This window comes from Caretta caretta, chromosome 2, assembly GCF_965140235.1.
Source record: "Caretta caretta isolate rCarCar2 chromosome 2, rCarCar1.hap1, whole genome shotgun sequence".
In the NCBI taxonomy this organism is placed as follows: domain Eukaryota; kingdom Metazoa; phylum Chordata; order Testudines; family Cheloniidae; genus Caretta; species Caretta caretta.
Window position 1 is genome coordinate 45,957,497 of NC_134207.1, and position 27,424 is coordinate 45,984,920.

The 27,424-nt window shown below is 42.4% G+C and overlaps 1 protein-coding gene and 1 long non-coding RNA gene across 6 annotated transcripts in view; one reads left to right on the forward strand and one right to left on the reverse strand.

The window, feature by feature from the left end:
- Positions 1–1,438: 1,438 nt before the first annotated feature.
- On the reverse strand, positions 1,439–2,368 carry LOC125632654 (uncharacterized). 2 transcript variants are annotated; one of them, XR_007355381.2, is made up of 2 exons: positions 2,209–2,368; positions 1,439–1,736 (listed from the first exon to the last, which is right to left on the reverse strand). It is a non-coding gene; the product is annotated as an uncharacterized LOC125632654 (long non-coding RNA). The 2 variants fall into 2 exon arrangements; XR_007355382.2 differs by having other exon boundaries at positions 2,146–2,368.
- PIP4P2 (phosphatidylinositol-4,5-bisphosphate 4-phosphatase 2) overlaps positions 1,902–27,424 on the forward strand; it is a 61,408-nt gene continuing 35,885 nt past the window's right edge. Inside the window, exons 1-4 of one of the 4 annotated variants that reach the window (XM_075125068.1) lie at positions 1,902–2,163; positions 18,609–18,757; positions 20,727–20,833; positions 23,055–23,178. In XM_075125068.1, the coding sequence (XP_074981169.1) occupies positions 2,058–2,163; positions 18,609–18,757; positions 20,727–20,833; positions 23,055–23,178 (486 nt within the window). In that variant the 5' untranslated portion in view covers positions 1,902–2,057. The remainder of the gene's footprint in view (positions 2,164–18,608; positions 18,758–20,726; positions 20,834–23,054; positions 23,179–27,424) is intronic. The other 3 variants (XM_075125067.1, XM_075125066.1, XM_048841194.2) reach the window with 3 other exon arrangements.

Sequence of the window (27,424 nt, forward strand, 5' to 3'; positions counted from 1 at the left end):
CCAACATTTCAAAATTATTTTTCATCCTGAATCAAAACGATTAGTTGAAATTTCTCGTGAAAGGACAATCCTGAAATACTTCATTTCAGAAATGTCAAAATGTTTCAATAAGGTTGAAATGTTTTGTTATGTTTGAATTGTTTCATTTAAATTTATAATTGGCTATCGTATCATATTAACGAGTCAAATGATAAATTCAAAATGAAACACATCATCCTTATTGAAATGAAACATTTCAATCTCAGTTAAGTGGAAATGTTTTGATAACTTCTCATCTAAAATTTTGACAAAATCAATATGTTCCTGTGAAATGTTTCTATTTCCTTGAATCAGCATTTTCCAATGGAAAACTGTTCTGTCAGAATTTTTTTGGCCAGTTCTAAGTAATAAATCTTATAAAATAAAATTAAGAGGGAAGGAATCTACTAGCTAATGAAATCGCTGTGTGTGCATCCAACTTCAAAGTTCAGGATCAGGACTTATTATCCTGTTGTTACAAAAATGTAAGAGCATTTTCCCAATTCACACTTCAGGAAGTTCAATTGTCCTAGATAACCACACTTCTGGGATGGCTGATGATACTTGGCAATCCACCTAATGCCTCAGGCATATGATATTATCCAGAATAACTGCACACCTTCTTGTGTTATCACTTACATGCCACACATTAGGAGGGCCTTGAAATCTCTAATCTGTGGGTAATGTATCAAGATGACACAGTGTGACAAGCATACGTCTCTTTGCAATCTAGGGCAAAAAATACAATAGGAAAGATTATCCCCAGTTCTTCAGTTGGGATTTCCAGCTGGTGCCTGAGTGGGATTTCAGGCAGGGACAGTATTAAGTGGTGCCTTGTGTCCTCAGGGAGTTCACTGACACCAGAAGAGGAGACCCTTCCCAGATGAGCAGCAGACTCAAATGACAAAAAGAGTATGAATTTCCTTACGCATATTTAAAACTGTAATAAAGGTCACTGATTTGCTATCATCTTCATAAGCACATCAGTATTTACAATCACAGGGAGGAAACATCTGCCTCCTCATCAGGTTTTTGAAAGATGCAATTGAAAAAGTAGTAACAAGGCCAGCTACTACATGGATCAACTCCCTTTGCTTTTTGTTATTTACTCTATCTTTATCTCTTTTTTTTAGTTTATTTTTAAAAACATTATTTTTTTCATGGGATCTTTAATTTTGTGCAGACACCCCCCTGCAAACTGTCATATAAAAACCTTGAGAGTGAGCGAGAGAGACATAACAGATCAAACCACTAGTAAAAAAGCAGAGAGTGAGAAAATACTAATTTTTCCTCCTTTGTTTAGTAAACTTCCAGATGAAAAAGCAAAATGTACCCATCTCTTTATCTCCCCATGCTAATGGTGTCTGCATAGAATTCTGGAATGAAAATCTTATTTATAATGTTAGAGAGACAAAGTGGGTGAGGTGCTATATTTTATTGGACCAACTTTGGTTGGTGCAAGAGACAGCTCTTGACTAGTGACAGGACAGTGAGAGAACAGGTGTAGCAAGCAAGGAGGAGGGGGGTCCTGTGTGTGTGTGCGGGCACCTCATGACAAAATCCCAGGTGCCAGGGCTGTCCTCTCCTGCTGCAGTGGTGGCCTGGGCAACCATAGGCTTCTGGCTCCTGCTCATGTCCCAGTTTCTCCCGGGAGAAGAGCCTGCACACCAGTTGCTCCTTCCTGCAATCCTCATCTTAAGGCTCAGGCATCAGCTACCCTGGAAAACAAAAACAGCTGCCACATAAGTTATCCCCCTCACCCCCATCAACTCCGGCCGAGGCTGCAGGGAGTGGAAGCTCTGCCCTTCCCCATCCTCCGCCTCTTTAGCTTGTGACATAGAGAGGGCCAGCTAGTCCCACCCCCTCCCCTTCAGGTCCCGCTCCCTCTCCTGGGCCCGCTCCCAGTCCCTCCCCCGTCTTCTAGCGCTGCTGGTCCCGCTCCCCTCCCCCCCGCTCCGGCGCCGTGTGACACGCTCGCGCGCCGGCCGAGCGAGGAGAGCGCTTCCCCGGGCTGAGCCTGCCCTGCTGCCGCAGTAGTCATGGCTGCTGACGGGGTGGACGAGCGCTCCCCGCTGCTGTCCGCGCCCAGCTCCGGCAATGTCACCCCCACCGCGCCGCCCTATTTACCGGAGAGCAGCCCCAGAGGTAAGTCCCTACTGCCCCCCCCGCTCTCCGGCCAGCCTTTCCAACCTGCGCGGCGGCGGGGGGCCCCTGCGGGGGCTTCTCGGCGTGCCCCGGGGGCGGGGGTATTGTCTTGGCGGGGGTGGGAAAGGCGGCACGATGAGTTTGCAACGTGCCGCATTCCCGGCTCCCCCGCAGCAGCCATCAGTGCATTGTTGCCGGCGGCGAGTCAGACCTGCAGAGCCGAACGCGCATCGCTCAGCAGCCTCTGCTTGGCCGAGGCAGGGGCAGGGTGTGTTTGGTGCACACGTTGCTCCCGTGCCCTTGAGAGGCTGTTGCTTAAAAAAACAAACAAGAAAAACCATGCAATCTGTCTTGATCTTCATTGAAAGCCTCCTCCACCGCCCCCCTCCCCCGGGCCCATCTGCTGACTTGGGGGTTCCCTGTTTCTACGACCCACCAGCAAGTCATATTTTTTAACCTCCGTTCAGATCTCAGTAATTATGGTTATACTGAAAATCGTTTTTTTTTTTTTTTTTAAATCTGGGTGGGATATTGCATATTTAATTGGTCTTCATTTAAAAATCCACGCACCTTTTGGTGCTGCTTGTGAAGCACCTCTTAGTGAAAAGTGACACCAAACTTCTTGTGGAGCTGACAGTACCTTTCAATATCTTCTGCTTCAGTTGTCTTGACAGGAAATAATGCTTGCATTATTATTAGGCTTCGAGAAAATCGCGTCTGATTTGTGCCTGATTGCTGACAGCTGCTTTTGATGGGACTGCCTGGCCTTGAGGAGGGGGACGGGCCCTTGTTGGGCCTTGAGACAAGCAGGCATGTGTATAGTTTATTGAACAATAGGCTGAAGGAGGAAAGGAATAAACAAATGGCAGTTTCTCAGGTAAAAAAGCAATCTCACTTTCTTTATTGCATGGACATTTGGGCAGCAAAGAAAAAACTGAGAAACAATGGATAATGCTTTAAAAAAGGTAGGGTAGAGCATGTTTCTGGCAACACTGTTCACATTTGAACTTTTTTTTTAAGCTAATTGTTCACAACTTCAGAGCAGGCTTGAACAGGTATAGTTATAATAGCAGATTCACACGTTAGAGTTTGAAAAGTAAATTATTGGACTTTAGTCCTTCCATTAATTAGAGGTGGGATTAAACCAAAGGATATTTTAACTGCGAATAACTAAATTCAGTATGGTTAACTGTTGGAGACAGAATCTTACCGGCAAGCATATCTTAAAGAATCAAACCGGAACAAATGGAAAAAAGACATAAAAAGACCCCATTTAATTCCCAACGGTCATTGAAGCCTTGTACCAGTAGGCACCAGGTGGTGGAATTCTAGTCTGGTGGGCAAACTGGTACCAGAGAGTAGCTCTCTGTACAGTAGCATCTATACCGAATAAAGCAGGGTGGATTTGATTTAAATCATGATTTAAATCACTAGTCAGGAAGACCTGATTTAATCATGGATTTCTGCATAAAAGTGCATTCTTGTTGGTTGTTATAACCTTAATACATATTCTTCACAACTCAGAGATAGATGTAGGTTTCATTTTTAGAAGGTGCATGCAATACATTTTTAAAGTGATTTATTTTGAAAACTTTTCAGATTAGTTTAACAGCTATATCAGAAAATGAATGATTGTTTGGTTATTTAATTTACCAAACGTAAATGAAGCAGATAGTTCACGTCCCAATGACTTCATAAATATCTCCAATTCAACAGGTTAATCATTAATATTTGGAGGATTTTCTCGCCATGCTTTATTAGGAGGAGAACATTACCAGACACATTTAAATTGTTTTATTTAACTAAAACAACAGTTATATATTCTGGATTTTTTTTCTTCAACAGCAAACATTTAATACTTTAACAAAGCAAGCATATGTTTTTTTGAATTTAGTTAAACATTCAAGTTTTTTAAAATCAGGTTTGTTTTTGTTAAAATTGTTTTTAACTAAAATAGTTAAATGAAATATTTAAAAAACAAATCAAAAATTAAATCAACTATGTCAGCCAGGTCAACATGAGAAACTTAAAATATTGGCTTCTGCAGGTAACTCGGTCGTCTTCACCTTCATTTTCCTCTTTCTTCATAATCTGGAAAAGAAAAACAAGCTTTCCTGCTTTTTCAGGTCCCAAACGATTTCTCAATTTGGAATGAATTAGTCCAAAGGAAGAAAATATTCTTTCTACACTGGCAGAAGAAGCTTCTTCTGTTAAAAGTGAGATTATCACTTCAACAGTCTCTGAATCTAAGTGCTTAAGTGACTTTCACCAGTTCACTGGTCTGACTTTCTTTGAAACATCATCAGCAAACATATATTTCTTGAATGGTTCACCCTTAGCTCTGAAGTTTATTATAGTTGGCATTATGGAGGGATGATTGCTGGAAGTCCATGCCATAGCCAACTTCTCTTCTTCAGCAGTTAAGGTTTGACCCTGATACCAAGTATTGAGAATATTTGCAAGAAAATGAACTGGAGATAGTGCTTGTCCCATTCGTTTTTTTAATGCTTGTAATTTAACTCTGAAGTCTTTGGCTAGGAGGTGCATCAATGAGCACTGCAACCGTATGTTATTAGCTTGGGACTCTCTTCTAAATTTCTTCTAGTCTTGGATACATTTGCAGCATTGTCTGTGACCAAGCTGGGTACTAGACATTTGAATTTTTTTTCACAGTTTGTTATAGCTTTTACTGCTACTTCTTGTAAGTATTCTGCTGTGTGTGCATTTCCTGATGTATCAATTGTTTCTGTAAGGAAGACATTCCCTTCTTCTGTTGTCACATAAGCACATGCAACAGGACATTGCTCCACCCATTAAGACTCAGGTTAAGGATTTCACCCTCTAGATCTTTTGCATACTGCTAAATTTCTCTTTCATACACTTTATCCAGCAATTTGCCTGCGACATCTGCTCTGTTGGGTGGACTGTTGGGTAGACTTTTGGGTGGACTGCTCTGTTGGATGGTCTTAATGACTGTACCATGTTAATGAAGTGTGGGTTCTCAATCATACGGAAAGGAGAGTTTGTTGCATAAACAAACAGGGCAATTTTTTCTTCAATTACCTCTTTTTGTAATTTGCTGATTCTTATCACAAACTTATATATGGTTGTTTCTGGATGATAGAGATTTTTTTTTTCTTTTTGCTACAGGTGATATACTGTGGCTGTGTGACATACATGATGTGATTGAAACACTGTCATTGGCAGATAACTCTGAAACTATAGAAAATGATGGTGATCTTGAAGGGGGATAGTCTTCAGAATCCTGTATGTTTAGGATGGATTTTCCTAAACAAAATAAGTCAATGCAGTTATTTAATTATTATTACCATACTGCTCATTTAGTATTACTCATTGCATTCGCTGACACTCAGTACTACTTTAAAGGTGAAATTGTAAAAGGAAGATCTGCCTATTTCAGCTATTTTTTATCACAACTGCATCTAAAATGATAGTACCGCAGAGTAACAACTATTTTTTTGCTCAAACATGAGAATTCAGGAATAGTCCAGAAGGAAGACAGGCAGTCCTTAAGAAAGAAGTATGAAATAAAAAAGTTTACCAACCTGAAGATCCTGCATGTTCACACATGTTCCTTTCATCATCACCAACGCAGCTTCCTCCTGAGAATGAGCACTCCTCTTGATGTTTCATTTGGGCAACCAGGCCTTGCATTTATTTGTTGCACTGTTTGCATTTTGCACGCATGCCTGTCTTACCCTCAGGTAGAGGAACTTCATTAAAATATTCCCAAACTGTATCTCTTTTATGGCCTGCTGCCATTATAGGTTTTCCCTTGTAGTAAGAGAATGATATGGTAGATCTCAAATTAATGAAGGCTACTCTCAGAAAGACCTCAAGACTTCTGTGATATGCTGCTCAGTTTCACTTCTGTTTCTACTGCCTGTCCCTCCCTTCTCACATTTATCTCCAGACTTCTTCTCCTTGTCCAGATCTATTCCGCCCCCAACAATCTTCTATTCATTGAACTTTTTGAAACTTTGCACTTTTAGAGAGAGGTAAGGGATTGATTCTGGGTACACAAATTTGCAGAGGGACAATAGGGTCTGTTATTTCTCACCTCTATATATCATTTATTTATTTAAAAACATTTTTGCTGTTAAAAAAGCATGTTATCTCTGGAGACACAAATCCGCAGTTTGAGAACTGCAAAACTAAGCATCTCTGATGCTTTTACTAAGTGTCTTCTTGACTGAGCACTGAGTCTCATTGGGTAGATAGAAAGATTAACCTAAATAATCTATGCAGAAGCCCCTGGAACCCCATAAAATTGGATCCCGAATCCATGAACTGTTGGAACTCATTTACAAAACTTTTCTTAAACGTTGTATGAATATATTGTCTCATACTGTAGAATTAGAATTTATAATCCCAATTCCATGATGAGATATCTTTGAGCTATAATGTATCTTTATCTTTAGATAGATTTTTTTTTTTCCCCTCAAAAATCAGATTGTTTTATTTAAATTGGATTTTTTTGATAATCTGATTTTTTAAATTTATTTTTTATTTTTTTTAAAAAATCATTGATTTTTATCCACCCTGGAATAAAGTGACTAACACATCATTGCGAGTTTGGTTTTGCAGGCCACACCCAAAAAAAGAAAGTTTGATACAGTAGGTCATTGACTTGTGAATCTGGGATCCAGATTAATGCTGTGTTGTTAAACTCTCTTCCATAGGAGTAATAAAATTGGCCTGTTGGTAAAGGTTGAATGTGCAGTAAGAGGGAGTTAATTTTTACTTAAGAAAGTAACTTAGATTTGGAGCTAGGAATAGTAATAAATTTGATCTAAAATTTAAATGTAATTATGAATCTATGGTTTGCAAAATCATTGGTATAGATGTTTTTTAAACTGGTTAAACCTCTTGAATGAAACAGAATGTTAGAAAAAGCTCAGACTGTCTAAACTAAATGAGATTAGTTCAGTGTTAGTGGCAGCATTTAAAGTATGAGGTTCCAGTCCTACTCAGGCTGGCTTTAATAGGAGCAGATTTGGGTCTCTATTTTTACCAGGTTTGTTACAAATTAGGATCTCCAGTTTTCAGGTACAGATTAAACAGTAACTAAATATAAACCAAAAAGTGATTTATGTGAGAATACACTCTAGATGGGAGTACTAAAGAAAGTGGACAAATGCTGCAGGTGAGCAAATATATATTTTGTATACTGTAATCTTTAAACTGTCAGAAAATCAGGGCTGGATATGAAAATGTAGCTCTGCTGTGCTCTTGGTTAACATTAACCATCATCTACCATTCTTAATTGCACAAACCAGTAACAGAGGTCATGGAGATTGCATTTTCTTTCCCTGGGATCTAATTATGCCTTCACTCCTTATATTTGTAACCTCCTTAGCTTTAAAGTATATAGGTTTTCAGGCATTTTGAATTCTCATATTCAGTTACTTTTTTCCTAGGAGTCTTTGTTTTGTAACTATTACTCTATGTACAGTTCAGAGTACTATGTACAGTTCTATGTACAGTTCAGAGTACTCTATGTACAGTTCAGAGACTTAGGTTTGGACCTAGATATAAACCTATGTTGTAGCACTTTTCTTAAACCTGGTTTTCCTGCCAGTTGATATTGTTACTTAATAGTTTCTATGATGTCAGTAGTGAAAATTTGTAAGAGAGCCCAGCGCTTATATTTCACGTTCAGATGGTAGGAGGAATCAACAAGCTTGAATGATTTTGACGTGTAATATTTTTATTAAAACACTCTATACTCCTCCCATAGAAAAGGTGCAGAATCCCTGTGTTAGTAGGGTCCTTAAGAATTTTGTTGTGCTAAGTATGTATGCCAGATTGCCTGTAAAAGTCACTTACATGAAAGTCAAAATTATTTTGTTTTGCTAGTATGGCTTAAAGCAGTGTTTCCCAAACTTTGTTTACCTGCCGTGTCCGCAGGTTCAGCCAATCGTGGCTCCCACTGGCTGCGGTTCGCCACTGCAAGAAGTGGCGCGGGCCGAGGGACGTACTGGTTGCCACTTCCCACAGCCCCCATTGGCCTGCCGTGGCGAACTGCGGCCAGTGGGAGCCATGATTGGCCGAACCTGCAGACGCAGCAGGTAAACAAACCGGCCTGGCCTGCCAGGGGCTTTCCCTGAACAAGTGGTGTCCCAAATTTGGGAAACACTGGCTTAAAGGAATAGTGAAAATTTGCTGGCATACAGTATATAGGCTAAGTTGCTGTAGCTTACTAGTTAATTGCTTCTCTACCTCAGTTACCCTTGAGGAAGGCAAGTTGCTAGTTAAAAAGAAAATGTATACTATATGGCTGCTGAGCGCACTGTAATGTATACACACAAGAGTTAAGGTTGCACATTCTGCAATCTGAAACTGTTAAGCTACACACAGCTAGATAGGCTGGCCCATACACCTCAGGAGACTTGCAGGAGAAACTCCTCTCTCTTGTATGTCTTAGGAGCTGCAGAGATGCTGAAGCAGGAGTTCTTCAGTGGTGAGGTGCCAAAAGTAGATCATGGGGGAGCACCCAGTGGATCGCACCTGCTGGTTGAGCAAGCAAGAAAATCCATAGATCACTAGGACCCAGCAAGAGCGCAGGCAGTCGAAAGAAGGAGACGTTCCCACCTTCGGCTTTCACCCCCTTTCACCTAGCACCAGTCAGAGATCAGTTCCTCTGTCCCTAACTACCCTCGGTTCTAGGTCTAGGGATGTGGTGTGCCAAGGAGCCTTGGAGCTTGCTTTCTAACCCCTCAGAGCAGTGCCCCCTAGTCATAGAATCATAGAATATCAGGGTTGGAAGGGACCTCAGGAGGTCATCTAGTTCAACCCCCTACTCAAAGCAGGACCGATCCCCAATTAAATCATCCCAGGCAGGGCTTTGTCTCCAGAGCTGAGTGCAGGGCTGCACAGAGGTTTTTTGGGGGTAGGGGCAAAAGCTGAAACAGAGGCCTCCCACCGTTCCAAAAATTCCCTAGGGTGCAAAAACACTGAGGGGAAACCTGGGTGGGGAGCAAGCAAGCCCATTCTGCACTCCCCTCTTTATGGCAGCTCCTGTCCCAAGGGACTGGGTCCAGCTCCCTGCTCAGTGGATTGTGACCTGGAGCATGGAGTTGCAGTGCCACTCTATTTGGGGGCCTTTTCAAACAGAGGGCCTGGGGCACTGCCCCTTTTGCCTCCTGCCCTGTCTGAGTACATTAAATATTTGGACATGTTCTAATTAAATACAGTACCCATTAGATAGTACACAGCTGATTTATTCCTTTAAATTGGAGAGGATGTGGCTTGGAGGTGTAGCAGCACTGCTTTGTGGGGAGGAAACTGCTGCTGCTTTCCTCCACCTTTGCTCCTAGCAATCTGTGTATTTTTCACCTAGGCTAGCAGGCTTAGTTTTCAGGCTAGTAGATGCTGGATACACTTTTCAAGTGCTGGCAATGTCTTAATTGTGTTCTTATTTTTATGAAGTCTTCTAAGAGGAAGAACCACCTTTTTAATAATGACAGGTTTCAGAGTAGCAGCCGTGTTAGTCTGTATCCGCAAAAAGAAAAGGAGGACTTGTGGCACCTTAGAGACTAACCCATTTGTTAGTCTCTAAGGTTCCACAAGTCCTCCTTTTCTTTTTAATAATGAGGACTGTGTGGCTGGTGACAAATCCCCAGGGCTCAATGTGATGCATTGGAAGCATCGATAGGTAAGGAGCATCTTCTCTTCACACAAGCAGCAGGGCAGGATCTTTCAAAAGCACACAGAGTGTGGTAGGGATTGTCGTATCCCAGAAGGGCCTGGTTTGCTGAGTTAGGGAGTTGGAAATGCCTATCCCACAAGTGTGCGTGCTACGGCAAGCAGAGAGTAGGCATGCATATTCCTACTGAGAGGAGCAGCAGAATATATTATAGAGGAATAATCCAGCAGCATGCCTATGACAGAGGATGCATTGGGCCGTGGTTCTACTGGCCAGGGCAGGATTTAGATTATAACCTCTTACTGGCAGTTGTTATTCTGCAGTGCACATTGAGGGGAACCTTCTTCTGGACCATCTCCCAGTCACTAACTGCCTGAGTCCCTAACAACCTGTCTGCCTTATTTTGTGGACCACCATCAATGGCTCTGCAGACCACTGGATGGCTGTAGACCAGGGGTAGGCAACCTATGGCACGCGTGCCAAAGGCAGCACACGAGCTGATTTTCAGTGGCACTCTCACTGCCCGGGTCCTGTCCACCAGTCCAGGGGGCTCTGCATTTTAATTTAATTTTAAATGAAGCTTCTTAAACATTTTAAAAACCTTATTTACTTTACATACAACAATAGTTTAGTTATATATGATAGACTTGTAGAAAGAGACCTTCTAACTGTATAACAGGCATGTGAAACCTTAAATTAGAGTGAATAAATGAAGACCCGGCACACCACTTCTGAAAGGTTGCCGACCCCTGCTGTAGACTGTAGTTTGAGAGGCACTGAAATAGAGCAATAACTTCTTTTTCTCAACGTATTCTTGGTTACCTCCATATACACTTCCCCCTTTCCATGCCCCTTTTTAGGCCCAGAATCACAGCACCTACCTGTGAGGAAACCTGGATGCAGATCCCTTTGGAGATGGTCTCTGCTTTTCTGAATGTCGGGCAGAGGAAGATTTTCAAGAGTAATGTGAGATATGGCTTCCTAGGAAGCCAGTACGTTACCACATCCACAGCATTCCTATCCTGGGGAGAAAGGGACCCACCTCCTAGCTTGAACTAGGATACTCTGCATTCTGCTGTCAGAGCATTCTGCTGTCATTGCTGATCTGATATAGCTGTTCATAGAATCATAGAATATCAGGGTTGGAAAGGACCTCAGGAGGTCATCTAGTCCAACCCCTACTCAAAGCGGGACCAATCCCCAACTAAATCATCCTAGCCAGGGCTTTGTCAAGCCTGACCTTAAAAACCTCAAAGGAAGGAGATTCCACCACCTCCCTAGGTAACGCATTCCAGTGTTTCACCAGCCTCCTAGTGAAAAAGTTTTTCCTAATGTCCAACCTAAACCTCCCCCTCTGCAACTTGAGACCATTACTCCTTGTTCTGTCATCTGCTACCACTGAAAACAGTGTAGATCCATCCTCTTTGGAACCCCACTTCAGGTCATTGAAAGCAGCTATCAAATCCCCCCTCATTCTTCTCTTCCGCAGACTAAAGAATCCCAGTTCCCTCAGCCTCTCCTCATAAGTCATGTGTTCCAGTCCCCTAATGTTGTTTGTCTTTTGTTAGAAGTAACATCAAAAATGTAGCTATAAACCATAATGTCAATACAAGAATCAGATTTCATTACATGTGCTCTGAAAAGATCTATGGCTTGTAAAAACAAGATTTGCTGGCAATGACTGGATATCAGGAATACTAGGCCTACGCATCTGAACTGTTTTACTGCTGTCAGTATATGGTATCTTACAAATGCCACAAATATTTAGTCTGAAATTCAAACTGTTAAAAAAGCCATCTATAAGTGCTACATTAATGTACTTTGAAAGCTGTCTGCATTTCTATTAAGAGTTCATGACTGACAGACTGTAACCCAGCTAGGGAATCTGTTTGTCTTCTCCTCACAATATACTCTTTGCTGAAATTTAATTCCTGGTACTGATTTGTTTTTGGAATGCCTCTAAATGCATTTTTTAGCACAAAGATTATAGGCCCAATATTTCCTTAATTTTTTTGGTGGATATTTTTGCCCAGTTTACAATCAGCCTTGTTGTTCTAGCTCAGATGTGAAAATCAGGTCCAGTGCCATTCTAAAAGATAATCATAATTTATCCTGATGTATTGGAAGTAGCTGATGGGGCAGGATACTAGAATCTGTGCTGCTCACCTGGGAGTCAGACAGCTCTTATATAGGGCTTTGGTAGCGATTCTTTCCATTACAGGTCTTATTTGACCAATCTCAAGTCTCCATCAAACAACTTCTGCTGCAGTGGAAGAAGATTGCTGCTTGTGCTGGCTTCCATCAGGCATAGTTGCCAGTATTTAAAAGGGCATGCAAGGACAGTTCTCCAGGCAAACAGCAGTTCTGTGGGCTGGTAGGCTCCCAGACACTGGGAACTTTTGTGTGCATTCTGGTGATCTCCAGGACTTAAAGTATTTTGCAAACAATTGTCACAGCACAATAGCTGACACTTGTTGCCACCCTTCTTTTATGGAAGGGGAAAATGAGGCTGAGATTACAGCCTCGCAATGAATTGCTCTTGGGGCTAGGATTAGAAGGCAGGAGTCCCTTTGTGACTCTTCCCAGTGATACCCAGGATTGGGAGGCAGCTTGCTATCACCTGCCCTTAGCATGAGGAAGTCTTGTTTGTACCTGGCAGGGGCCAGCTCCCAGCCACAGGCAACACCTGCACACCCTTCTCAGCCTCTGTGGACTCTGCTGTCCCTCATGCAGGCTAGCAATAGGCACACTCCAACCCCTGAGTCCTCCAAGCTTCACCCTGTGGTGTCCAGCCCCATAACCACTGGACACTCACAGAATTAGCAGGCCCACTGTTCCCAAAGGAACAGTACGCTGCAGCTTACTAGTTACATCTTAGAACCTAGCTTTGCTTAACACACAGCATTCAGATATGTTTAGAGAGAGAGAGTAAATATAACAAAGAACAGAGATTCAAGTGATAGCAAACAGAAATATTGGCAACAAAGGGTCACATGTAAAATAAAATCAGAACGTGCATTCTAGAAACTAAGCTTAGCTAACGTGATGTCCTCTTGTCTAATAAGGCACTGCTTAACCAAAGTCTTTCACACAGCATTTTTCCACCAGGAAAGCCGAGATCCTCCTTTTATGGGACCAAGTGCGCTGGCAGCTTTCCTCCTGATGAAGGATGCCCTTGCTTCTTTCTGCACCCCTAGATATATTAGACAGTTCTTTATTCCTAACCTATATAGGGCCCTACCAAATTCACAGCCATGAAGAACGCGTCACGGACCGTAAAATCTGGTCTCCTCCCGTGAAATCTGATCGTTTGTGTGCTTTTACCCTGAACTATGCAGATTTCACAGGGCAGACCAGCGTTACTCAAACTGGGGGTCCTGACCCAAAAGGGAGTTGCAGGTGGTCACAAGGTTATTTTAGGGGGGATCGTGGTGTTGCCACCCTCACTTCTGCACTGCTGCCCTCAGAGCTGGGTGGCTGGAAAGCGGCAGCTGCTGACTGAGGGCCCAGCTCTGTAGGCAGCAGTGCAGAAGTGCGGGTGGCAGTACCATACCAGGCCAGCCTTACTTCTGCGCCGCTGCTGATGGTGGCTGTCTTCAGAGCTGAGCTCCTGGCCAGCAGCTGTCGCTCTCCAGCTGCCCAGCTCTGAAGACAGTGCCACCGCCAGCAGGAGTGCAGAAGTAACAGTAGTGGTACCGCAACCCCTCTACAGTAACCTTGTGACCCTCCTCCCCCAACGCTTTTTGGAGTCAGGAGCCCTACAGTTACAAAACTGAAATTTCAGATTTAAATAGTTGAAATAATTAAATTTACAAAATGGACCGTGAATTTGGTAGGCCCCTACCTATATACAGTTCCCACCCAGCCGTTCACCTCTTCATTTCTTCTCCTGAAATCCTCACCCTCTCATCATTAGCGTTTGTAAGACATGCAATTCACAATTGTCAGCTAGGGAGATGAGTCTCTCCCACCTCCTGTCTTGTGGAACCTGCCTTAAGGCACACTACCTGTGGGTGACCTGCCTGTAACTCCAATGGCCTAAGAATGTGATTGGCAATGTGAGTATGTATATATATTCTTACATATTATCTGCACATATGTTTCACAAAGATAATGGCTTCAGTAGAAACCTTATATGACCCTCTTTGGTGAACTAGAATGTAAATACCAGACCCAGGGGGTCTCTCTAACCACTGAATGTATCAGATGAAGTGAGCTGTAGCTCACGAAAGCTTATGCTCAAATAAATTGGTTAGTCTCTAAGGTGCCACGAGTCCTCCTTTTCTTTTTGCGAATACAGACTAACACGGCTGCTACCCTGAAAGCTAACCCTTATGTGTCACTGTGATTTCTACCAGTTTGCATCCAAGGATCCTTGGGTCTCCCCTTTGTTCTTGTCTTCAGAGCCTGCTAGATGTGATGCCTTTTGTTACTGAGCTAGCCCTTCTTTGGCTACAGCTTCCTGCTCAACAGATGAGCCAGCTCTGCGGTAGGCAGCTTGCCTGATGCTGGAAAGGTGTTTATGGGAGCAGTAGCAGCAACAGCCCAGACACCACCACCTGTCTGATTTTTTCCAGCTTTCAGTCATGTACAGTTTTTTGTTTTGTTTTAAATTACACTGATCTATTTACAATGCGCGTGCAGTAGAAAATATTGCCAGACTCCAAACGTATTTACTTTGGGTTTTTACGGATTATGGTATCTTTTTCTGTCTCTACTAGTGGATAGTCTTGATCTGAGAATGTGGAGAGCTTTACTTGTGTCTCCAAATATAGGCATGCTCAGGCATTAATCCAGACGGCAGTGCAGTTCTTCAGAAAACAACCAATTATTAAAATGTTCTGAAGTTACTCCAAACTCTTCAAAAGTGTATTGGTTTCTGCAAAGGGTGATGGCAAGGCTGAGTTTCTGAAAGTGAGCCTATCCTAAATAATGAAGGGCCAGATTCTGCTCTCAGTTGCACTGGTGTAATTCTGGAGTAACTCCATATTTGTCAGTGGGGTTACTCCAGAATTTTGCCAGTGCAAATGATGATAGACTTGAGTCTTGAAATTTACAAAAATTATGTTTTGTTTTATTTTTTCAGAGTAGAGAGACATTTAACATGCATGCACCCAAAAATGCAAACAAATTGAAGGTCTTGGGTAGCTTGTGTGTAGGCTACACAGCAAAGAAACAGACTTTAACAGCATCTTAGAGGATTGTGATTTCTCATCATGAGGAAATGTGTTGTAGGTTTTTTGTGTACTTCAGTACCCTACCTGCTCACAAAAATGGAGGGAAAGAATGAGGTATAGTGTTAGGGTTTCCAACTTTGTAATATTTAAAAACCAGACACTCCAGCAGGAGTACCAGCACCTCCCCTGCTCTGCCTCTTCCCCCAAGGCCCCACCCTGCCTCTTCCCTCCAAGGCCCCACCCACCATTTGCTCCTCTTCCCCTGTCTCACCCTCAGGTAGGGAGGGACTTGCCTGCGGAGCTGGGGCTGGGAGTTGCAGGCTCTCGACACAGGTAGGAGGCAGCCCCGGCTGAGTAGGATGATCAGGTGTCCGGTTTTGGCCCGGAACACCCGGTCAAAAAAGGATCCTGGCAGCTCCGGTCAGGGCTGCTGGCTGGGCCATTGACTGTCCAGTTGGCGGCACCGCACAGTGGGGCTGGCAGGCTCTCTGCTAACAGCTGCACCATGCTGCTCCTGGGAAACAGCCAGCATGGGGGCGGCCAGGGGGTTCCGCGTGCTGCCGCGCCCGCAGGCATAGCTCCCGTTGGCCGGGTCAGGGCAGGGGACGAACTCATGCGATTTGTGAGCGCTCAGCAAGTGGCTGTTGAGGAGTCGTGGCGCATGCCTCTCCTGATGCTGCCGGCCCTCTTCTCCTCGCTCTCCTCCTGTGGCTGGGCTTGAGCTGCAGCATGTGCCCTCACTGCCTTGTGACGAACTGTGGTGTGTCGCCCCATCACTGGCACCCAGGAGTTTGAGATATGTATCCCTGTCTCCAAGTGCTGGGAATAGGGCTGCATCCTCCTCACTGCATCCCTCCCCGTCCCATCCCCCGCATCCCTATCCCTCGCACCCCCATCATTCCCCATCCCAACCCCCCCCGCACCCTTATCTCCCCGTCATTGTATCTCTCCCCATCCCATCCTTCCCTGCCTCCCACATCTACCCATCCCATCTCTGTACCCCTTACAGCGCTCTCCCACCCATCCTTTCCACCTCCCAGATCTGCCACCCAATGTTCTTCACCCCCCACAACCCTGCACCCCATTCACCTCCATACACTGCTGCACTCCCATTATGCCTCAGACACCCCTGTGCCCCCCACATCCTCATGCACCTGTAGCTTTCTGCCTCCTCATCCACCTCACATACCTCCCACACCCCCTCCTCTCTTCATCAGTGCCCCCTCTCCCCCTCGCCCTGCTCTTGTCCCTGGCCTCTTTCCCTTCCCATCCTCCCTCCTCCACCCCCACCTCCGTCATCTTTTCCCTACAGCCCATCCTCCTCCCTTCCCAGCTGGATGATTTAGGCAGCCCCTGGAAGAGTGGAGTCCTCCCGGGCACCATCATAATCAGAGAGAGAAAACAAAAAGGCAATAAAACCAGACAATAAAACTCAGCCAGCAGCCTGGGGCCCAGGTAGAGCAGAGCTCTTGCAATGCCACGCGGCCAGCCTCCAACCTCTTCGCGCTGGGGCACGACCTTAACGCCGGGTATTTGAATCACACATTCCATCTCCCATGTTCAAACTGTTGCAGCTCCTGGCCTTCTCCTGCTGTCTGTTTGGACCCTGCAGTGAAAATGAGCACATGAGCGAGGGTGGAGGATTGCAAGCGATGGAGGGAGGTGGGATGGAGTGAGTGGGGGCGGGGCCTCAGCGAAGGGGCGGGGCCTCAGCGAAGGGGCGGGGCCTCAGCGAAGGGGCGGGGCCTCAGCGAAGGGGCGGGGCCTCAGCGAAGGGGCGGGGCAAGGGTGTTCGGTTTTCTGGAATTAGAAAGTTGGCAACCCTACGGCTGAGTAGGGAGTTGGTGCAGGTGATGACCCCAGAGCCTCCCCACTCCCCTGCCCGTGATAACTGGACTTCGGGTGTTCGATCAGTCCTAAGGATCTGAGGGAAAAGGCGGGGCAGTATTTCCAGAGCTGACAGAAAAAAAAAGAGATCTGACCGGACTTTCTGGTTGAAAACCAGATACTTGGCTACCCTATATAGTGTCTCCACAAGCTAAAACAAACTAGTAGAACTAAATTTGGGCCTGTCGGCTTGAATAGTAGCCCTTTAATTCTTTACAGCATCTGCTGCTTTGCTGAGCACTGCTTTTTTGTAGGAATATGTTGTGACTCTTGGTTTCTTTGAAACATTTGTTGATTTGGCTGTGAACTACTGTATAGTTTATTCAGTGTCTCTTGGCTCCATGCTTAAAGGGGAGCTCTTTTGTACACATTTCCTACTTTATGCTGTTTTCAAGCCTTGGGCTTCAGTAATTTTTATCTCTTCCTCCTCACACATGCACATATTTAATGCTCTTATTTCAAGACACTAATTTACATAAAAAGTGACTAAAATAGACTCAAGCTATTATCTCCAGTAAAACTTTACTTAGGACTGGGTCATGTGTTCAAATGAATTTTACAGTGTTACTGTGATGTGTTAGACTGTGTTTTCTATTGCCTACTGCAATTCCCTATTTAAGAACACATGTATAAACTGTAATGGGGACCTAGTACCTTATTGCCTTCCTGGCTTTTTACAGACACTGGGGTAGAGAAAGGGAAATCTTGTAATTCAAAAGGGCAGAAGGCCTTTTTCTTCCCTCATCGTGCTGAGCTGTTGTTTTTAAATGACTAACATTTCCTTTTAGTCCATTACATAAGCTGCATTTGCATTTACACTCCCAGTCAACAGAATACCTTTCCCTAAAACCCGAAACTTGTCTGCGTGACTGCTGAAAGCTGGAGCCCCAAGGTTGGTCAGTCCAGCCTACTACTGCCAAAAACAGAATTGTTTTCCGGAAATTTCCATCAAGGGACTAATCCGCATTTTTAAAGGGCCCAAATCCGTGAGGCGCTAAGTATTTGCCACTCCCTTTGACTTCAGTGGAAGTTGAGGGATCTCAGAACCTTCAGGGTGTACCTTAAGCAACTTGCGGGATTGGGCCCATAGCTCTCACTCTAGGGGAGCTATTCTTGGGAGTCAGCAAAAATTTCCTTTCTTTTCATTTTACCTGATTTCTTCTAGCATTGCCCTTTTGTATGCCACACTAAATATATCTGTCCCAGTATTGCATCCTCTTCAGGTAATATAAATGCTTGCCAGGACTTTCCCACTTACCCAAGCTATGCATATTTTATTTATCTGTTTTCATTTTCCCTCCAGAAGTCAATCTTTTTCACCCCCACCCCTCAGTCATTTTTTTTTTGTTTCTCTCTGAACTCTTTTGAATTTGGCCACATATCTCTGGTATTGAAGTGCCTGGATACAAATGCAGTATTTCAGAGGCGGACGTGTCACCCCTTATCGCCTTCCTAGTATGTGATGTGATGATTCTGTATTGTCAGTATTCTATAGTATGGTTATAGAACTAGGACTAATGTATCAATACAGAATATTAGGGGAAATCTGTAAATCAGTTTTGTGATTACTTTAGATAAACAATAACACCAACCACTAACTTTCTGATTCTGTGTCTTAAGTTATTGTGACCATTGGAAATATTTTCTGCTGTAGAATGACCCTGATCACCCTGTTGGTTTGGTTATTGAACTGTTTCATCATTTCTTTGCAGCAGAACTCCCCCCTCCGTATACTGCCATTGCCAGTCCTGATGCCAGTGGTGTTCCTGTAATAAACTGCCGCGTGTGCCAATCACTAATCAATTTGGATGGCAAGCTTCACCAACATGTTGTTAAGTGCACAGTTTGCAATGAAGCTACGGTAAATGGGTTTTTAGGTTTTCCATTGTTGTTGATATGCTCTATTACCTTCCTACATAACAAGGAGTTATGTCAGTATTACTGATCACCTAGCATGTTTATTCAAGGGTTATTGAATACCAAGGGTGGGCTCGTATCTGTTAGCAATGAAAATGTACAAAGGCGGTAAAGTCTTCAGGCTTCTAAGCCTACTTGTTTCAGGTGGAATGCATGCTGCTTTCCATCTCTTAGTAAGCGGGAATTCAAAGGGTTAAAAGAGTCCGTTAAAGCAGAAGCTACCTCCCTGATGTTTTAGTGAGAGATGAGACAGCATGAGATGATAGGCTTTGCAGGGAGGGGTTGAGGGAAGAGGCGGGGCAGTATTTCCAGACCTGACAGAAAAAAAAATCAAGGTGCCTTAAGTATTTTAGATGTACATTAAGGAACACAATGCCTAATCTACCCAGTGGACTACATATGAATACTTGACTGAATATGCACTATTTTGTTAAATAATACTCTAAAGACTTTAGTTTTAAATATTGTTTAGAAAGTTTTGTGCTGTATATATAAACTCCACCCTTCCCCCTCTTATTTAAAAAACAAGTTTTCTCAGGACCTGAAATCTATACTGTCCTCTTGACATACTTATAAAAGCAACCAATGGAAGGAACACTATGATGATCTAAAGAAAAGGAGTACTTGTGGCACCTTAGAGACTCTGAAACCTATGATCATCTAGTTTCATCTTTTGGATAACCCAGAGAAAATTAAGAGAACTTAAAATATTTTTTAAGATATATATTTTTAATTTGTTGAAAAGGAAAGAGGGAGTGAGTTGTTCTAGCAGTAAAAATGTGCTGATAGCAGGAACTTCTGAGAGAGAAAAAATGCAGGTCCTAGCTTTAGGTGTTTGTGATTATCTCTTAGAGAACGAACAAGCTACCTGATTCTCTTACTATTATTGATTTAATTTATATTACCACAGCACCTAGGAGACCTCTCATGCACCAGGACCTTATTGCGTTAGGCTCTATACAAACACAGGCAGATATTTCCGATATTTTGTTCTAAATTATATTGTAACTTCAGTCTATCCATTCTGTTAATTATTTTAGTCCAGATTCTTAAGGTATTTAGGCACATAACTCCCAAAGGGTCTTAGCCTTTATGACAAATCTTGCTCCCTTACTTATGTGAATATACCTATTGCAGTCAGTGGGATTAAGTTTTAGAGTAAAACAGGTAGGCTTTGTCTCTTAAGCAGCAGTATTTGTTTAGAAAACATTTCAGTTAATGTTGAATAAAACTAAACTTTGTAGGGTTTGAACTCTGTATTTCTAAAATATGAACTAGACACTTTGTCCACCAGGCTACAAACTCCTTGGTTGCTTGCTTTTGTTTGTTTGTTTGTTTTTATTTATATATATATAATATAAAAGTAAAAGAATATTTTTCTCTCAGTAAAGACTGCATATTACTTGACTGAGGGGTGTGTGTATATAATAGTGAGTATATAGACAGAGTGAGAGAATAATGAGGGTAAACCCTTTGGAGATATGGTTATTTTAAGCATTCAAGTGACAGTGTGTGACATATAAGTGTTTTTAGGATTAATTTTATAAAATCAAATATAAGGGCTACAAAGTTCAAACAACATGCATTCACTAATTCATGCAAACACACACATGCATGGAACTGGGACCTAATTTAAAGTTATGCTTCCTCAGCTAAATAGTGAGAAACAAGCATTTTCCTACTCTTTAAACTAAAGTTAGGGTGCTGATCAATAAGTTTAATTGTTTGTTGTTAAAACTTTAGCCCTGTCTCCTGTCATGTTCTGTCCTGTAAGGAGAGAACCTGTACTTCCCCTTTCTTAACTTGGATTCATGTCATATCAGTTACTCTGTTTAAGATACTTAGGAAACTAACAAAAAAAATTAGTTTGCTCTTTTGTATAAAATTTCTGGTGGTATTTTTTTTTTGTCTAGCCAATCAAAAACCCTCCTTCAGGAAAGAAGTATGTTAGATGTCCATGTAATTGTCTTCTTATCTGTAAGGATACATCTCGGCGAATAGGGTGTCCGAGACCCAACTGGTAAGACCTAAAGAATCTTAATGACAGATACCATGGTGATGTGAATGTTATAAATATTTTCATGTCATTGTTAGTCATTCATTTATGTTCTGCTTTCGTTAACACTACACAAATATTTGTCCGTGGATCTGTGTAGACCTAAATTTAGTGGATTCATTATGTTAACGTATTCAAAGAAGAAAACTATATTACTTGTGCCATAATAACTATTTCTCTAACATGATTGATAGTTTTGAGAATATTTTTTAATATATTTAATATGGAATAGTATATTGTAGAAGTTGTATAAGGATTATATGAAGTGAATAGCATACAATATAGTGGGGAAACAACTTAAAAGTTCTGGGAAATACGGTGCATAATTTCCTGCAAGCTCAGTTCTATGGTAATTCCATGGGAAAGCGTTGAACACGCAACTTGCACTATAGTAACTCTGTTGCTTGGTATCGGTGAATAACTTGACACACTTGTTAAATCTTTCATTGCAGAAATCCCTCCTACTCCTTTCTCAAAAAAAAAAAAAATTAGTCAGTGAACATATCTGCTCTTTGTTTAGAAAAACTAGTTAATATAAAGTGATCTGATGTTTTATGTGAATCTTTAGAATTCTAAAATAAATAAGAGACGTGTCTGGACACACCAGATGCCACTGCGTACTTTAACACAATACGTGAAATCCCGGCCTCATTGAAGTCAAGGATTTCATCCAATAAATCTAAGTAAGCAGGAATCCATAACACATAATAATGTACTGGATAACCAGGAAGCACAAAAATAAACGAATTTCCCTCATTTTGTTAAAACATCAGTCCCAATAGTATATGCTGCCTGGCCTGTCATGCTTGCTTCTTGAAGGAGAGCAAGATTGGGAGTGTGCATTCTGTGGGAGAGGGCCCTTCACAGAGCATGCTGTGCCGCTGTTTCTTGCCTTCCACACTGAAGGGGGTCTGTCCCAACCTGAGCTGTGGCAGCATGGCATGGGGAGGGATGATGTGGATTACGTGATTCTTTGTGCATGCATTTTTGCTTCATATACTGTCATTTTTGTTGTATGTTCAAACCACGTGAGCAAACTGGAAACATGAAATGATACAGTATAGTTAACTTAAAAATACAAAGCCAAGCATGTGACAAAATTGACATTAAATGGTCTTTGAAGCTCAAAATTGATTTTTTTTTCTAGTTGATACAAAGTGGGCTATTTAGGACTAACTTAATGTTAAATGACTTAGTATATAGAAAAAGTTTTCCTTTAAATAGAGTTTTCTCTTAAGTGGGCTTAACTGTACTGGATTCCTGGTATTTTCTGACCTTCTGCATTTGAATGACGCTATGCCAGTTCTCATTCCCATTGCCAACTCGAGGGTGGATGTAAAGAATGGCTAATGTCCTCTAAGTCACCCTCTGTGGGGGTCCCAGGTGAGCAAACCTCCTGGGCAATAAATAGGGATCTCCCACAGTCTTTCAAAGCCTCATGCTGTGGGATTTACAAAACCTGGTGTTTTCTCCCATTGTGCGTGTGTGAGAGAGAGCTTGTAAATCAGGCATATTCTCACTGCTTGCCAGAGCTGCCAGCTGAGCAGCCTGAGGTGAATGTTGGACATGCCCTTTGTGGGCAAAGACTGTTGACACAGAAGAGGCAAGGAGGCTGCCTGGCCTGTCTTGGCTTGGAGTGTGTGGGAAAGAGGGAGAGAATCGTATGAGAAGAAGAAATCTGCTTGGAGAAGGGGGGAGGAGGGATGCTTGATTTTGAAGGGAATTGAAAGGAAAGTTTGAATGGTTAAGGATGTTGGCTGGAAGGCCGAGAGAGAGAGTCCCGCTCCTGCTGTGTGTTTCCCCAGCCATTGCTACATATCTCTGCTCACAAGCCTGAATATCTGGTCATCTCACCCAGACTTTCTGCACTCTCAATACTTCCCTCTTCATGAGGGTCAGTGTCCCAAGCTGGACTCTGCCATTTGCTGGCTAAGTCTTCTTGAAATTGCTGCTATTTACACTTGTATAATAACCTTTCAGTAAAAAAAAAAAGTGTCTTCCTTACCTGTTTGGAAAAAACTAATACGAGAGATTTAAATTGGATGCACGTATAATAAGAAGTAGGTTCTACTTTACAGTCATAAAATATCTGGTAAGTTCTTGCAGAGCTAATAACCTAAATGCATCATCCCTTCCCCTCGTTAGTGTAATGACATGGCATATATGTTTAATGTTCCTACCACAGTAGACGCATCATTAACCTTGGTCCAGTGATGTTGATTCCAGAAGAGCAGCCAGCTCAGCCTGCCTTGCCAGTTCAGCCAGAAGGTACTCGGGTGGTGTGCGGACACTGTGGAAATACATTCCTGGTAAGTAACCAATGTGCATTGTAATGTCAGGGTTTTCGTGTACACTTGGAACTGGGGTTGTGGTTCCCAGCTCAAATAGATGCGTCTGCACTAGCTCAAGCAAGTGTGCTAAAAATAGCAGTGTAGCATGGATGGCAGCTCAAGGCTAGTTGCCCAAGTACCTATCCTGTCCCCCGGGGCATGTACTCAAATGGTTAGCCTGAGCCACTGCCTGTGCTATCCCAGCTATGCAGCGTGGGTATGTCTGTGTCATCTGGGAATCACACCCCACCTCTAAGTGTAGATGTAGCCGAAGGGCTAAATTCTCCTCTGTTACATCAATGCAATATCACTGAAATCAATGGAACTCCTTCCAAGAACCTATCCCACTTGGACAGTGTGGATGTGGAACCAAATCCCTTTGTGAGTTGATTAAGACACAGATATCACTTTGGATATGCAGTTTGTATCGGAGTATTTACTTGTGCTTCTTCAAGAAAATCCCGCAGTATTCTCTCCATCTAGGAAAGGGTCAGGCCCATAATCAATATAATACTGATGGAAAACTATTGTTAAAGGATCTGTTGTTGTTACAATCCAGTGATGATTATATTCTGCAATAAGTAAACTTGTGTAATTGTTTGTATTATAGTTCATTTTTCAGATGCTCATAACTTTCTGAAACTTTCACCTCTGGATAAAATTCTCCATGCTTAGACTCCAGTTTTGCAAAGATTTATGCACATCCATAACTTTTATCAAGTGGGTAGTCCTTTTGAAGCTATGCTCATGTGTAAATTTGTGTAGGACTGAAGCTTTAGTTTGAAGCCAGAGGTAAAAATTCATTTGAAAGATTGAGCAAAAAGTTCAACTGTTTTAGAATAGGAGGACTGGGGAAAGTATTTTTTTTTCCCTACTGTACAAACATTTTTGCAACCATTTGTTGATCAGCCCTGTTGTCATAATGCTTAAAGTTTCAATGTTGAAATTGACTGTAGATATAGTCCTTGTAGAGATGTAATGCATAGCCTTACGCTGGAGGAAATTAACTTTGATTTCACCAACATATTAGGGTTTGAAAATTATGTTGTGAACGTGCATAGTAGACAGCTAATGCACTTTGCAACAAATATGTCCCTATGAAAAATGGCCAGTGCAGGTCCTTGAAGCTAAACTGTTTTCATAATCAACTGACCAATGTCACCTTGCTAAAGCAAGGGCTCTATCCAAAAATGTAAGGTGTGCAAGGGCTACAGATAGACTTCTTTATATCTGTAGCTAAATGTAAAGGGGATGAGGAAGGGCTTCAGCTTGCCTTGTAATGGGTGCAAGAGAGGGGCTCCGTTGTGGCAGTTTTGCTGCAGAATGTGTTTTTTTTTTTTGTGTGGGTATATTTACAGATCAATTAAAGTGCACGCTAACCACCTTAAATACTGTTGCTGTTTAAATGTGAGTTTGCAAGGTGTGCTGTAAGTTCTAAGGGACACTAGTTAGGGAGCTGGATCATGGATTTACACATGCTATTTGCAAGGTTTTTTTTGCAATGCTAAGGTTGTGAAGTCTTGGAGACAGAAATTCCTTCTATTGACTCTTCTTTTTTCCATTTTTTTTCTTAAAAATAAATTAAAAATCATACCTAGTGCAACCTATACCTCCCCTCCCACCCAAAATATCCAGTGTTAAGGTTTCACAGTTAAACATTCAGAAATCCGTACATTTCAGCTTGTATGCACAACCTTAACTCGGACTGCTTCCTTGTAATTACAGGAACACAGTATTTCTTAAATAATAGGATATCACTTTTAAAAAAGACTTCAACCTTCAAGATCAAATTCTTCTAAGGGCCCATCTACAGTACACATTTTATCAAAGATCACCTTAGAACATGGGTTGACTTTTGCCTACGTAGATAGTTTTAATTCAGTTTGGGACTGTGTTACGGAATCCTTTTAGAGCTCTGACATGATACAAAGAGTACAGTCTGGTATATGATTCTGTGACATGGTTAAAATGCTGTTTGGCTCCATCTACATAGGCAAAACAAAGCAGTTATTAAATAGTCATTGTATTATGTTTTAATGCATTCTCTTGACACAATAATATTTTAGTGCAGACAGACCCTTACACTGCATTGTTTTATTAGAAACAGTGGTCTATGCAATCAAATTCTATTGGCTAACGTGCCAGACCCCGTATTCAGGTGTTTTTGCAAACACTGAGATTTTAATTTTTTGTCCACTCTGCTGCATCTGTAGGAGTAATGCATATTTGTAAGCTACATAATTTACTATGGGCCTTCTTTTGTTGGAGAGGAGATGACACCCCTTGTGGTAAACTAGTATATCACACTTAGGCCTTGGCTACACTTGCAAGTTAGAGCGGATTAAATCAGCCCTGGGCACCCTAACTCCTGAGGTGTCCACACTGTCAAGGCACGTAGAGCGCCTGGACGCTGCAGCTGGAGCGCTCCTGGTAATTCACCTCCACGAGAAGCATAAAGCTTGCTGCGCCCCGGCTGAAACACCTGGACGTCAGTGTGGACAACAAGTTGCATTACTGTGCTGTGATTGGCCTCCGGAAATGTCTCATAATCCCTTGAAGTCAAGTGGCCTCTCTTCTCATTGTTTTGAACTCGGCTGCAGGCATGTGGATATCCCCTTTCAAAGCTCCGTTTCTAACAGCCGACTGCTTATCTGCTCTGGGACAAAGCAAACCATTAGTGTGTAATGCTCCTGCTGCAGAGGTAGGTGTATATGTGTGGTGGGGGTGGGCAGGGATGGGGGCTGATGTTGGGGTTTCCCTCTTCCACTGTCTGAACTTACAAGAAGCCTGCCAACACACTCTGCCCCCCAAAACAGTCTCCCCCCCACACACAACACACTTGTCGCCCCCTCCCCCCCACTGATTTGAAAAGCTCGCTGCAGTCACTTGCACACTGGGATAGCTACCACAATGCACTGCTCTTTGTGGCGTTGCAAGAGCTGCTAATGTGGCCATGCCACTGCGCTTTGCAGCTGACAGTGTGAACACAGGGCAGCGTTTTCCTTGCTGCGGTCTCCAAGGGCTGGTTTAACTCCCGGCGCTCTACATCTGCAAGTGTAGCCATGCCCTGAGTAATGCTTTTTTCCTGACTTGGTTTACAGTTGCAGAGCAAATAATACCTTTTTATAGTTACTGAGCAAACACTTTATAACATGGGATACAGAAATTATAAGTGAGAATAATACATGCAGCAACTCACAAGTATTTCATAAAGTCTGAACACATTTTTATAAATCTAATACCTATTTTAATAATACATGGATGAGCCAGACTGCTTTCCTGCTATGCATTTGTCAGTGTTCAGCTGAGACCTTGGCACAAGCTGTTGTAACCTTTGGGTGGGCTTGGGTTTAAAGTTTCACTACCCTTCTCCTAGTGCCTAAAAATAAGTCCCTCAGAAAAGCACATGGAGACCCAGAATTCAGTCATTGAGGATTTTCAGGAAGGATTGCACAGCGTTAACCTCCCCACAACCAAATCCAAAAGAACAAAAGGAATGACACTTAATTCTTAAGTACAGATTTGTTATAAAATCTTATAATAAAGCAACAACAATAATAATAAATAACTTGGCTACTTTATAATCCTCAGACATTATCTTCATAGTTCTACATAAACATAAATAAAGAAAACAAATTAAATCTAAACAGGTCAGTCCCCACAGAAACACAGTGAGAAGAAACTCAAGAGTTCCCAAAAGCGTAGGCTGCGTTCACCTGAGTCTCAGTTACAGTCTTTGATCACCACAATCTATACATTCTGCTGAGTCAAAAGCACTGCAACATCATCATCTCTTCTCTTGCTTGTAGAAACCTCCAGCTGGAGTCCGTGCAGACTCTTCCTTCTCCTCTGCTGAAATCACTCAGTTAGCTAATCAGCTGACTAATTAACCAACTACTCAATTTAAGTATATATCTTAAAAAAAAAAACAAAACAACCAGAACGGAGAACAGCAAAATATAACGGACTCTTTCCCCACCATCACATTTCAATAGGAGAAGAGTTGGTGAATCATACTAGTTGAGACAATATAACTAAAACAGTTTAACTAAAATCATATAGCATTTGAAGTTTACAATTAACATAAAAGAAATTAGTTTCCCTCCCAATTTCCCCCTTCTGTAATTAACATTGCCAGGGCTTCCCTGTTGGGAGGGTTAACAATATCACTAACCTGCTGTAAAGTGATTCAGAGTTAGAGAAAACCAGTCTGCTTTCTGCTCGT